Genomic DNA, 14,042 nt, shown 5'->3' with positions numbered 1-14,042 from the left:
TCTGTCTGCATCCTGCAAGACTTCAAGTTACGCCCCTTCAAATTACGTCATTTCAAGTTACGCCCACTTCAAGTTACGCCCCTTCAAGTTACGTCATTTCAAGTTACGTCCACTTCAAGTTGCTCACTGTTTTTTTCGACTTAAAGCTGCGCTGCACAGACCGGTCGGTGTATAATATCAAAGTAGCCTACCGCGAGAGCGATAAGAGCAAACAGACAGTTCTGAATGCTTTTGAATCGCTCTCGCATGAGTTTAACATAAAAAGAACAAACAGTGTTTCCCACACATAGACTAATTCGTGGCGGTGCGCCACAGAATCAACACCGGCCGCAACATATTGCGTTTCGTTATAAAAAAAGATTTTAAAAAAGTACGCTCGCTATTTAAAACACGTAGCGTATTCATTCAGCTGCATTTCCTTTCCCTGCTCTCCCTCCGTCTCTCTGTCACTCACGCGTCTCTCTCACGAGCGATTTTTTGTCTCGCCAAAGCCTTATTTGATCGGTAAATGATGTAGATGACTGCTGTATGGAAGCAGATTAGTCTCAAATATAATTCACGCAAAAAACATGATTCACAAATGCGTAGACAATTTCACATGCATGAAACCTAATTCACGTGAACACAAAAAAAAAATCCACGTGCGTGAAAAAAAAATATATTCACAAAAAGCAATTCACATGCGCAAAATAAAATTATATACTCATAAAATACATTTCACAAATGCAAAACACAATTCGTAGATATACAACTGTGCACAAAAACCTTTGAATGTTTAAAATGTACGAGTGTATCCTTGCATTTGAATGTGCAAATCGTCATTCACGTACGAATCGCCTTAGATATGTGTGTGTGTGTTTTTGAGACTTTGCTGGCAGCATAACACTCGTAACACAGAGCAGTCGTACTCTTTAGCCAATCAGATTTAAGCTTATCAATCGACCAATCAGTATCACGTGAGGGCGGGCCTACCTACATGTTACGTCATCAGCTTTCGACCAGTTCATGGCTGAGCAGAGGTAAGTGCAGTTAATCGTTCATTTCTGTGTTTAGAAGTTAGAGATCATTTGAAGCAATAGTTTATTAACTGCTGTTTAGTCCACATGTGAATATAAACATTTATTTTTAGTATTGATGGATTTTCATGTCCTGTCCACCACACATTCAACCTATGATAATGTATGTAATGACGTGCATATATAGGAGACATGTTTTGATCTGCATATATTATGTAGTTTTATTGTTTCAGATTTCCAAGACAGATGATGTATGAAGTTGCAGACAACCAGTACTGTGGTCTTACCATTTCTACTGTAATTCATTGAAAACAGTCATGTTGCAAGCCATCCATTTTGACAGTTGTTTCAACAAGTGGTTGAAAGTGATGCATTGTTACTGTATTAATTTGTCTCCTGCGGACTATATGTACACGCTTTAGGAATAAAGCCTGGCTATGCATGCATTATTAAATGTTCTTGTAAGAATTAAAAGATTCAGACATAGTTCAATTTGAAGTTTCTGAATCCTTTGGGAATAAAATATATAAAATGACTTGATCATGATTAATGTTCCTGTTACATATGAAGATCATGAACTGACAGTCTAAACTGTGAAGCACAATATTCAGTACAGAGAAATATACGTCTCTTCAGGAGTTGTGAGATCCAGTCAGAGTGTACTTTGCTTTTAGAGTATATAAATATAAGTGCAATACATCAAGTGAAAAGTTAAAAAATGAATTGTGTTCAGTCCGGTCATCAGTAGACCTCTCTGTTAGGACATATAAGATTTTGTCCTGATATTTAAAGTACTAAAACCCTATAGTACAAGAGTTGCAGAGTCAGACAGAGGACGTGGGAAATTAAGTGATGGTATTTGAATAGAGTTTACTGAGTAATCTTAGTCGCATAATCTTAATTGCCTCTCTATGATAAGTACCTTTGTCTCATCAGCATAAAATCAGATTTGCCTATTTTACTAGGCAAAGTAAAATTAATGCTTCACAATATTGTCCTGAGACCTTAAGATGACAATAAAAAACCTTATTTAAAAACCTTGCAATGACAATACAGCACAAAACATAAGGAAATGCATGTTGAATATATTGCTAACACTCTACAATATGGTACAATTTAACATTAGTTCATGTATTAACCATGAGCAATACATTTGTTGCTGTGTTTGTTAATCTTTATTAACATTAGTTAAAAATACAGCTGTTCATTGTTAGTTTACAGTGCATTTAATAATGTTAACAAGATTTTAATGAAGTATTAGTAAATGTTAACATTAACAAAAAATAATAAAGGCTGTTCACGTGCAGTTCATTATTAGTTCATGTTAACTAATGAAACGTTTTAATAAACTGTTACCAATTAAGACATAAATAAAAAATAAATAAAAAAGTATAAAAGAGAATAAAGAAAAAACATGAATTAAGATGTTCGTGACTGCTATCCAGATGTCACACCAAAGGTGAGTAATCCTGATAAAATGCAGGGAAACAAGTGTTAATAATAATTTAACATCATACACAAATGGCAAAAAACACTGGTTGCTCATTAAAATAGGTCTATTCACTATTTAAAGAACAATCTCGATGGGTATTGACCACAGATGATTGTTTTGCAATCATTAGCGTGATTGTAGCTGTGAGAGCTGTCTGTACCTTCAGCTAAAATACAACAGAACAAGCATCATTCTTCTTCATTTTTGACACGATATGGGACATCTGATTACAACAACACTTGCTTACATCAGTTAATAGTTCATAAACTATTGCTTCAACTGATCTCAAACTTCTTTAACTTCAGTTAACACAGAAATGAACGATTAACTGCACTTACCTCTGCTCAGCCATGAACTGGTCGAAAGCTGATGACGTAACATGTAGGTAGGCCCGCCCTCACGTGATACTGATTGGTCGATTGATAAGCTTAAATCTGATTGGCTAAAGAGTACGACTGCTCTGTGTTACGAGTGTTATGCTGCCAGCAAAGTCTCAAAAACACACACACACACATATCTAAGGCGATTCGTAAGTGAATGACGATTTGCACATTCAAATGCAAGAATACACTCGTACATTTTAAACATTCAAAGGTTTTTGTGCACAGTTGTATATCTACGAATTGTGTTTTGCATTTGTGAAATGTATTTTATGAGTATATAATTTTATTTTGCGCATGTGAATTGCTTTTTGTGAATATATATTTTTTTTCACGAACATGGATTTTTTTTTTGTGCACGTGAATTAGGTTTCATGCATGTGAAATTGTCTACGCATTTGTGAATCATGTTTTTTGCGTGAATTATATTTGAGACTAATCTGCTTCCATACTGCTGTGCTTGCGATAGGAACGAGCAGAGAGCCCCGGTCGCGCGCGCGCGCGTCTTCAAACTGTCTGGCTCTCTCTCTCGCTCCTTCGCGCATATTAATCAAAATCAATTGAGAATTGACACGATGGTAAAAGATCGGAAGACCGAAGTTTCACGTGGAGCATTCGGATATTTTTTTCCTGAATTACCGCTGGGTGTGAATTGTGCTATAAAAAATATATATTATTGAAGAATAATGATCTTTGGTCTTATGTATGTCATTGGTAATTCATTGTGTGTCACAATACTGTCTTTTTTTCTGTCACATTAAATAAAATATCACATGTGACATGATAATTTTACATCCATTTAATTCTGCATACACTCAAAAGTTAAGATTTAAACTAAGGATTGCATCATTAGGCTACTTGATTTTAACTGGTTTTCAAATATTTTCATCATTATAGCAAATACATGGTTGCACAAATTAACTAACATCATTCAACATACTTTTAACAAACATGATTAAAATAAATAAAACAATTTCCTTATTTGCTGAATTATTATTATTTTTCTGTACCTCTGACTACATGTGCTGAAATTTTTTTTTGAAATAATATTTAATAAAAACCTTTAATATATTGCCAAGCTGTCATTTATGTGTATTCATAAAGTCAAAGGGTAATCTAATAATGTGGTTTAAATGTTAAACTTATGACATTACTAATGTCTCTATACGAGCTGGCATCTTGCCGACATCTCCTCATTTTGAGTTTGACATATCGTGTGGTTCTGTGTGATTTGGACAACTTCAAGTTACGCCCACTTCAAGTTACGCCCACTTCCTGTTACTCCCCTCTCTTGCAGTCCGCAGACAGACCCATCTCGGCGTAAGGGCCGCGTGCGGGGTTTAACCAAACTTCCAGTCTGCCGTTGACGTCATGCGTGCTCATGTCCTGAGTGCGGCCCAAGAGGCGAAACTCAATAGAACGCTCCGGAGAGAAAGAGTAGCGACCATAGACTGTAAAAAATTGCGCCACTCCCATAGACCGGCTGTCACTTATTTCCACGGGTTTCAGTACAGCCAGAGCCCTTCTCTGGTACAGCGTAAAAATTGTGACGTTGTAGAGTAGGCGTTCTCCTAATTCCGAATTTGCATAGGTCACCGGTCATGCGCACTAAGTGTACGAGGATACACTGTTTATATACTGTCTCTATGGATACGCCAACGGTCGGTGTTTTCTTTTTTGCCGCTAATAGAAACAATTAAGGTTCAAATTGAGTATTTATGTCATGTCAAAGTAAATTATTTCTAAATCACACGCTAATATATTACACAATCGCGCCATTAAATCAATCTGAAATATTGGGATACAACATGATCCCCGGTCACACTTTTAACAAAAATATAAAATAAACTGTTTTAGTAAAGGAAAAGTGGATGAACTTAACCTTTCTCTACTGACCAGAACTGTTTCTCAACCCATCTATTAATGTAATACAATATGAATAAAAGCGCTTCACATGTTTACACTGATTGCATGATTCTTATAAACCTAGCTACAGTATAATGTAGGCTACTGTCAGTTATTAAAATGGCATAACTTTAGGCCTATTACATGTGCGTCAGATACCAGGGGTTTCATGCGAGATACCTGTCCTAACTAAGTAACATGTGCATCAAATATCTGTGTGTGTGTGTTTACAGGGGCTTCATGCGAGATACCTGTCCTAACGGAGTAATGTGTGCATCAGATACCTGTGTGTGTGTTTACAGGGGCTTCATGCGAGATACCTGTCCTTACTGAGTAATGTGTGCATCAGATACCTGTGTGTGTGTTTACTGGGGCTTCATGCGAGATACCTGTCCTAACTAAGTAATGTGTGCATCAGATACCTGTGTGTGTGTTTACTGGGGCTTCATGCGAGATACCTGTCCTAACTAAGTAATGTGTGCATCAGATACCTGTGTGTGTTTACTGGGGCTTCATGTGAGATACCTGTCCTAACTGAGTAATGTGTGCATCAGATACCTGTGTGTGTGTTTACAGGGGCTTCATGCGAGATACCTGTCCTAACTAAGTAATGTGTGCATCAGATGCCTGTGTGTGTGTTTACAGGGGCTTCATGCGAGATACCTGTCCTAACTAAGTAATGTGTGCATCAGATACCTGTGTGTGTGTTTACTGGGGCTTCATGCGAGATACCTGTCCTAACTGAGTAACGTGCAGCAGATACCTGTGTGTGTTTACAGGGCTTGTGTAATAATGTTTTTATGCAAAATTCATGCTTCTTTAATTAGCTCACAGACTTTACACACGTTCTTAGAGAATTTCAAATAAAATCTGTATATTCTAGTATATCTATTAGAATATAAATATAGATTTTATTTGAAATCATCTTAGAACTTCTGTAAAGTCTAGAGGTAAACCTAGAAATTTACTAACTTTTCCACTGCTTCTTAAAACAACATACTGACAACTATTTGTTCATACTCAACTTTATTAAAAAAAGAAAATATCAAATATTGACAGCAAGCAGAACAAGGCAGGATTTCAGCTTTTGGATGTCTCAGGACACATTCTTTACAGGATAGTCTGATGTACTATCTCCCACACCATCACCTTCCGTATGACTGGAATGTCACACTATATGGAAAAAGAGAACAATCATGTACAGACAAATTTTTATCATGGATTTTGACAAAACATTAAAAGCTTTTGAAGATTTATCAGTGAGTGATATAGTTGCTAAGGTGTTCCATGTTAGTCCTAAGTTTAGAGTGAGGTATAAACTAGTGTGTTAGTGGATAGATATGGTTATTGATAAAGTCAAACAAGTGTTAAGAATAAAGTTTGTGAGAAAAATAAATATTGTAGTTTGATCATGTACCTGTCTGAAAGTAAGTGGCTTTCCTTGAGAAAGGAAGTCTGCATATTTGCAGATAAACACACCACAGTCATTTCCATTTGTCTGTTTTGGAATTGCCTAGAAACAAGTAAGTATAACGGTTAACAAAAGGACACAGTTTAATATGTCAGTTTAATAATATTTGTATAACTTCTTATATGAGGGTATGCATACGTTGGTTCTCATTCGGCCGATGGTCCATCTGGAAGCCTCAAAGCAGCAGGCTTTTTTGATTTTGTGTTCCTCCATGAGATAATTCCTGTTAATTAATCACACATGAGACATGCATACAAGCCTTGAAAGCAGTTTGAGGTTAAAAACCAAAGTTGCAATTGGACATAACTCACAACAATGTGTGACAGATCTCATCATGTCTCTGACCCATGGAGTCAAAGCACTGGATGGTCTGGGATTTGAAATCAATTACCTGGTGATAAGCAAATGGAGGTAAAAGTTTTTCTTTAAATAGTGAAAAAGTATATATACCATTTTTATACTTTTAATAGTGTATAGACATAGTAACAATGTGTTACAAAGGCATTGCTATTCATAAATTACTTGCAGCCAAAGCCCAGTGCAAGCCAAGGTGCAAAGGAACAAGAACTAGGTAAAAGTTTTTCTTTAAATAGTGAAAAAGTATATATACCATTTTTATACTTTTAATAGTGTATAGACATAGTAACAATGTGTTACAAAGGCATTGCTATTCATAAATTACTTGCAGCCAAAGCCCAGTGCAAGCCAAGGTGCAAAGGAACAAGAACTAGATCACAGAGGAAGAGATCCACTGTTTTTGTCCATTTCTTCACTGCTGCATTGCCTGCAAAATGTCCGTCACTACTCAGAAGCTTTGGGTAGAAAAATGTGCTCAAACAGTACACTTTAATGCCTTCCTGCAGTTCATTGCTCCTCTTCATTATCAGAGACAAATAGAAGTTGATAACCTTGAAAACATAAGAGTAAAAACAATCATAATACACATATCCCCAACAGAGCTTTTTAAAATGCTCAGATTAATCAGACCAATGCCAATATTTAAAGAAATCAGAGATTGTTGTGTCCAACTTGATGTCTGTGTGATTTTAATGCAAACAAGCAAAACAGTGATAGATATATAGCAAAGATTATTAGCTACAATATTATTAGTACCATTTATCCAAAAAATAATAATCAATATTTATTGAACGATAAAAAGCATGACAAGTTTACTAAAAGAATTATGCTGGATGAAGTCAATGTGAATGTACACAATTACAACTGACTTTACTTCTATAATGTGACTGAGACAGAAAGAATTTACACCTGAAAAAAAATGGATCTATTCATCAAAAGTGATGTCGATGGTAGTTGGTCAGAGGGGAGGGGTTAAAAAGTCAGCGAAATATGCAGAGTCATCAAGCAAGTAGTTGCATTTTGATTCATTATGAACATTTTCTTTTTTGAGAAAGAAAGTGTACTGGATAATCATAAATAAAGGTAATATTTAATCTTACTGTATGTTCACTTACACTCTTACCATGTCATTGAGCCAGGAACCCTCCTCCAGCGTTGCCAGGTCGCTCTGTCTGATGCATAGTTTGAAAGCTGTGCTTATTACCATGTTTGGGTCATCTTGTTTCAGAATATGTCTCACCTCTGATGCCATGTCCTAAAAACAAATGCAACGTACATATATAAACAAGCTCAAAGAATTTGCTCAGTGGACAGATGTTATTGACAGAACATTTTATTTCACAATCATATTCTCACCTTTGTTAACCTAGGTAAGTTTTCACTATGGTTCACAAGATTGTCAGAGTTTATCAGTGTGGATGCTTTCCTGGTTTCTTCCACAGAGACCTCCACACCACATGACTGAGGAGAAAATCACAAACAACTTAAATTTCAACCATTAATAGCAGATTCATTAATAGTAATGTAACTGTATATTGCCTGGTCTTTGTCCATCTCTGTCATCTTAGACTTTTTATGGAAATGGCCATCACCTGATAAGGAAATGAACAGAATATGAAAAAGAATAAAGAGCATAGAGATATTTTCAACAATGAAATTTTAAAAGGTTGGCAAATGCCAAGACAAGTCATATGTACTATACACCAAGTTGACAGGTCAACAAAACAAAAAAGAAAAATAATACATAATTTACAAAAAATAACCCTTTGACAAACACTGATTATATAGCATTGTAATGCTACAAGATAAAAAAAAAAGGTATTTGATTTTATATACACCATTTAATTGTAATATAACAAACCTTCATTAGCAACTGCCATCGCTCTCATTTTGCGTCTTCTGACAGTTTTTTGTTTGGCCTTCTTACAGCGACTTGGTAAAGCCCGAAGGTTTTGCTTGACAGTTTCTTGCTGCTGGAGAGGAGAACCAGGCCATGATCCTTAGGTAAACTGTCTTTGAGTGTTTTACAAAGCTCATGAACAACACAGGATGCATTCTGAATTGCCTCCTTGTCAGTGCACATATATGATACATCGTGTAAATGTTTGAGCTCTTCGCGCAAGCGCTGCTGATCTGCTCCTACACCAGTTGACTGTGGCTCACTGTTGTGTGTCTGTTTCCTTGGGTAAGGAAGAGGACTAACACAAAAGTCACTAGAGAAGTCTTCTTGAGTGCTGTTCTCAGTGATTGGTGGATTTGTTAGAGCAACACTGAAATCCAGAGTTATATATGGGCTTCGACAATAGACTGGGCTAAGGTCTCCCCATGTTTTGTCAGAGTGGCTAAAAACAGCGAAGAAATGCTTGCATGGTAAGAACGTTGTTTTGAAGAGGACACATTCACAAGATGGGTACCGTTCCGAGTCTCCAAGTTCTACTCTGTACCATGCAGAGGTGGTCTCACTCTTCACCTTGAAAGATTCCTTTCCAAGTACCTCGACATGCTCTTTTGTATAGATGGAAGCTGCTTGGATGCTGTTTAAGCAATGTTTGACAAAACTCCTGGGCCTGTCTCTCAGGAATGTTGGCACATCTGGATTGTATGTTTTGCATTCACTACTGTAGATGAAGTTGAGTCTCCTGTAGGATAGCAATTGTTCAGGGATGAAATCGCATATCATAGTTTCAAGCAGAGATGTAAGACTTCCTGTTCCAGAAAATTTGAGGTAGAAGCTCTTCAATGATTTATTGAGGGCCTCAACTCCATTGTTGGTGGTCACTGCCACAGAGAATCCTTGTGGCACAAAGGCCCTACACCACCGCTGAAAAAGAAAAGAACATATTACTTTGATAAAGGTAGCCGATGCAGAAAAAAATTTAACATTACACCCAGTCTATACTGGATGCATAAAAACGAATATCCTAAACCAGTCCAGGCAGTGGGAAAAATAGATTGAGGCCAGGGTTTCCGTTGTCCGGTAATTGCCGGAAAAAAAATTAAATGTCCGACAAAATTAAATCTCTCCGGTCAAATTGTCAGATTAAAATTGCCTAATAATCCCTAATAAAACAGCAGTTGGTGTAGCCAGTTCAAATTAAAATTTTGGTGTTCAACTTTGCGTTTTAAAAAGACAACAACCGTTCATTTTTCGTTTTTCAATTACGGGTTAAAAAAGGAAAAACGAATGGACACAAAAGTAGCCTACATGGATCGTTTGGACAGAATACGAGACAGAGTTCTTTATTAAATTCGTAAAAGGAACATTAATTAGCCTATACTGGATTCTAAATCTCAAAGAAATGCCACATCAAAACCTCGGAGCAGAAATGAGGGCGAAACACCCAGAAGCTCCTTATATGTGTCGTTCACAGTATAAGGGTCTTTCCCTGCCATTAATGCTTGGATAACACGCCACGTCTCCTTCCTTTAATAATAATAATAATAATAATAATAATAGTCTAATGTGGTGGCTGTGATATTATATAAACCAACGCCCGTTGCCGTGATTTTTGAAATGACTTATCTTGAGAGAAAAAAGGACGTTTTAGTCGCATAACATCGGTTAATGGAAACGCCGTCATTTCGCAATAGTTTTTCATAGATATTTAGATAATAGCGCATTTGAGCACATCTGTAATGGAAACGCGGCTACAGGGAAGTTTTGATTTTAAGTCGGCAGCTGCACAATTCAGCACTGCAAAACAGCGTAAAAAGTAGCCTAAAATGACGCGAGACAATGTTATAGGCCTAGTCATTTGTTTGTTCCAGTTCATTTGACAAGGATTCATTTCACGGTGGCCAATTTAAATGTTACCAGCTAAATGAGTGTATAATTAAGTTCGCTTGAATAAAAACAATAGGCTACTATTCAGATATTTTATGTGGGGAAGGGGGATTGGTTTGTTAAACTATGAATGTGAAACCATAGTAAAAACAATTGGCGTTGATTGACGCCAATCGGACGTTCATGTTTTTTTCTGTCTATTTGAAAGTTATAAACATGTTGCATTCTATACGGCCTGATTATGTCATTTTTTAAGTTACATAGCCTGCCTCCAGTTTTCCTCAACTTGACTAATTAAGAGGCGATATTTGACCGGCATATCATCAAAATGTCCGGAAAAAGAAACCTCTGCCGGTCACTTTGAACGGCACCATTTTTTTCTAGCGGAAACTCTGATTGAGGCATCTATTTCCTAGACTCAGCGCAACTACCATAATCACATGTAGACTGAATCAGTGATGATGATGACTTGCTTTTGTTGTGTCTGTCTGGTGTTGACGGCGTAATCATTTTAGAGAAAACTAAATGCTGGCCTGTCCCTTTTATACCAATCTAAATGTACTGTACAACAATTGAACACGGAACATGTCCAGTGCAGTACCTCACCTCCCGAATATATAGCCACCTTGTATCAACATAATGTCTGACTTCAAATGACTTCTAAACATTGCTCTCCTTCAGTCTGTCAACCTCCCTATCACATGATGATTCACTTGGGGCACTAGCTATCTCACGCAGATGGCCAAGTAGTTCACTTTGCTCAGAGAGGGACAACTTGTTCTTGGCTGCCAGAAAGAGAGTATATGGGATATTAAACACTGTAAAAATAGGAATTACCTATACGTTTCAGATGACTAATTAACAGTACAAATTAAATGCAATTAAATGAAACTAAGAAAACAATGTAATACACTATTTAAAGTATTTTGAAAGATGTTTTTGAAAAACTCAAATGTAAATTTAAGGATGTATTGGTTTACTTATAATGAAAAGTAAAAAAAAAAAGAAAAAAGAAAAAAGAAAAATATACATCACCACATGTCCAGGATTATAATGAAAACCAAAGGCTATAATGGAATTCTGGTATAAAAAAAAAAAAAATGATAGTAATAATTAACTTCAGCTGGACTGTACCTTGTCTTGTCCATCGTATCCAAGCTTGCTCACGATGAAATGAGCATAAATACTTCTGTGCATTTGGAAATGTATGGTCCAGAGCTTGATATTCCTGTTGTGAATAATCAAGCATGAAGTACTTTGGCTCCCAATGCACGTTCCACTGTTTCAGGATGGTAAGAGCTTCAGCTATCGCTGTGGTTGTCTCGTTTTCACATATAAACTCAGCAACCGGTTTGTAGCCAACATTAGTCTGAACAACAACCAGAAACAGGGGCAATGCATATTTGGTAGTTCTGTAGGTGGCATCAAGTAGGACCATATCTCCATAACGCTCAAGTAAATGCTGCTGTTGTTTGTTTTGATGAATAAACAAGAATGTTTCTTGTGATGTGGTCATCTCCGGTGTGTGTGTATCTCCTCAAAATCAGAGTTTTCGTTGACTGGAAATCCACTTCTTTGTGCATTCACTTCAACATGAATTTCTGTCTGATGTCTGTAGTTCTCTGTGCACTGCCTAAAGAAAAACTGGGCACCATCTGTTAGTTTCCATTCATCAATTTTCTTTTCCAGTTGAAGTTGATCAAAGCCAGAGTATTTTCCAGCAAGTAAGGCCTGGTGCACATGGTTTTGAATAACATGGCTTGATGGGTAGTATGAAGGGTCCTGTGGGTGTGGTAGAACACTTCCCATGCAAGAAAGCTCTTTCTGGACAAAGGTTTTCAGAACCTTCTTCAGGAAAGGGACAGAGGTCATTCCAAGTGAAACATATTCATGTATTTTGTCACGCACCCCTTGATGGATCTTATTTGAGAAATGACAGTTTTCTGAAGTGTTGTGCTTTTTGTGTGCTTCTTCCAAAGGTATTTTGACATGAATTACTTCAGAAGTGACAGTGGATTTCTCTTTTATTGACTCCATAAGCCTCTTTATAGCTGCTTGTTTTTCACTTCTAGAACTTTTGTCTCCAACAGCAAAGTTGTCATATCTGCCAAGAACAACATACCATAATGAGTATCTGTCTGAAAAATATCCAGTTAAGTAGTCCCATGTATTAGGTTGTAAAACTTTACCTTTATAATGGTAATAAAGTTATAAATATTAAATGAGTGCATTTAAATTAGCCATGACAGTTAAATTTACCTTAGTATATATCTGACATATAGTTTTGCTGGGCAATCAACTTTCTTGCTGCTTTGAATGTGAAATCTTCTTCTGCTGATATATTCATGTTCAGTATGCTGAAGCCCCAGTAAACACACACACAGGTATCTGATGCACACATTACTTAGTTAGGACAGGTATCTCGCATGAAGCCCCAGTAAACACACACACATGTATCTGATGCACACATTACTCAGTTAGGACAGGTATCTCGCATGAAGCCCCAGTAAACACACGTACACAGCTATCTGATGCACACATTACTCAGTTAGGACAGGTATCTCGCATGAAGCCCCTGTAAACACACACACAGCTATCTGATGCACACATTACTCAGTTAGGACAGGTATCTCGCATGAAGCCCCTGTAAACACACAGGTATCTGATGCATGTTACTCAGTTAGGACAGGTAACGTTATCACGTGAAACCACTCCTTACATTTGAATCCTATCGCATCTTTTACAAAACCGTTTGCTTTTTGATCATAATAAAAGTTCAAAAACAGTTACCGAATTCTCTGTTTTGTCCTTGATTGTCCATGGCTGTTTAATGTTGACCCGTCAGCTCTTCATCGTCCTTCAGTTTGGTTTCCAATTTGAAAAGTGCGCGGGAAGAAGGCACTATATTCTGCGCATGTGCGCTGACCTGCAAATTATTTGTAAAAAAAATTGGAAAGGGGTGTGACGGCCACACCCTCGAAAACGCCCCGTGTGCGTCGCGGTACTGAAACCCCTGTACTTTAGTGAATCCCCCATAGACAGTATATAAACTGGACACAGCGACCCCATAGGTTTCAACGGAGAAAAGTGAAGCAAATTAGAAGCACTCATTTCCTGATTGCCGAGGGAACTGCGCCCCTGAAGCCCCTGTAAACACACACACAGGTATCTGATGCACACATTACTTAGTTAGGACAGGTATCTCGCATGAAGCCCCAGTAAACACACACACAGGTATCTGATGCACACATTACTTAGTTAGGACAGGTATCTCACACGAAGCCCCAGTAAACACACACACACACACACAGGTATCTGATGCACACATTACTCAGTTAGGACAGGTATCTCACATGAAGCCCCAGTAAACACACACACAGGTATCTGATGCACACATTACTCAGTTAGGACAGGTATCTTGCATGAAGCCCCAGTAAACACACACACAGCTATCTGATGCACACATTACTCAGTTAGGACAGGTATCTCGCATGAAGCCCCAGTAAACACACACACAGCTATCTGATGCATGTTACTCAGTTAGGACAGGTAACGTTATCACGTGAAACCACTCCTCCTTACATTTGAATCCTATCGCATCTTTTACAAAACCGTTTGCTTTTTGATCATAATAAAA

The 14,042-nt window shown here is 37.3% G+C and overlaps 1 protein-coding gene across 1 annotated transcript; it reads right to left on the bottom strand.

Annotated features, from left to right (window-relative positions):
* Positions 1–4,206: 4,206 nt before the first annotated feature.
* On the bottom strand, positions 4,207–12,757 carry LOC309502770 (sentrin-specific protease 1-like). The gene is made up of 10 exons (XM_082175298.1): positions 12,665–12,757; positions 11,540–12,509; positions 8,483–9,442; positions 8,161–8,213; positions 7,978–8,082; positions 7,745–7,876; positions 6,576–7,172; positions 6,403–6,487; positions 6,211–6,306; positions 4,207–5,966 (listed from the first exon to the last, which is right to left on the bottom strand). Exons 3-7 carry the CDS (start codon positions 8,508–8,510, stop codon positions 6,936–6,938), a joined length of 555 nt encoding a protein of 184 aa, XP_082031424.1. The 5' UTR covers positions 8,511–9,442; positions 11,540–12,509; positions 12,665–12,757; the 3' UTR covers positions 4,207–5,966; positions 6,211–6,306; positions 6,403–6,487; positions 6,576–6,935.
* Positions 12,758–14,042: the final 1,285 nt, after the last annotated feature.

Source organism: Leuciscus leuciscus (genome assembly GCF_965113295.1).
Source record: "Leuciscus leuciscus genome assembly, chromosome: 7".
Classification (NCBI taxonomy): Eukaryota; Metazoa; Chordata; class Actinopteri; order Cypriniformes; family Leuciscidae; genus Leuciscus; species Leuciscus leuciscus.
This window is presented reverse-complemented; position numbering and strand designations above follow the sequence as displayed.

Excerpts from the sequence above, each read along its gene's own strand:
- LOC309502770 (XM_082175298.1), bottom strand. The coding sequence starts at position 8,510 with ATGAGAGCGATGGCAGTTGCTAATGAAG. Across the intron at positions 8,214-8,482 it reads GATGGCAGTTGCTAATGAAG|GTGATGGCCATTTCCATAAA; the intron begins GTTTGTTATATT and ends TTTCCTTATCAG. Across the intron at positions 7,173-7,744 it reads GTTCCTGGCTCAATGACATG|GTTATCAACTTCTATTTGTC; the intron begins GTAAGAGTGTAA and ends TATGTTTTCAAG.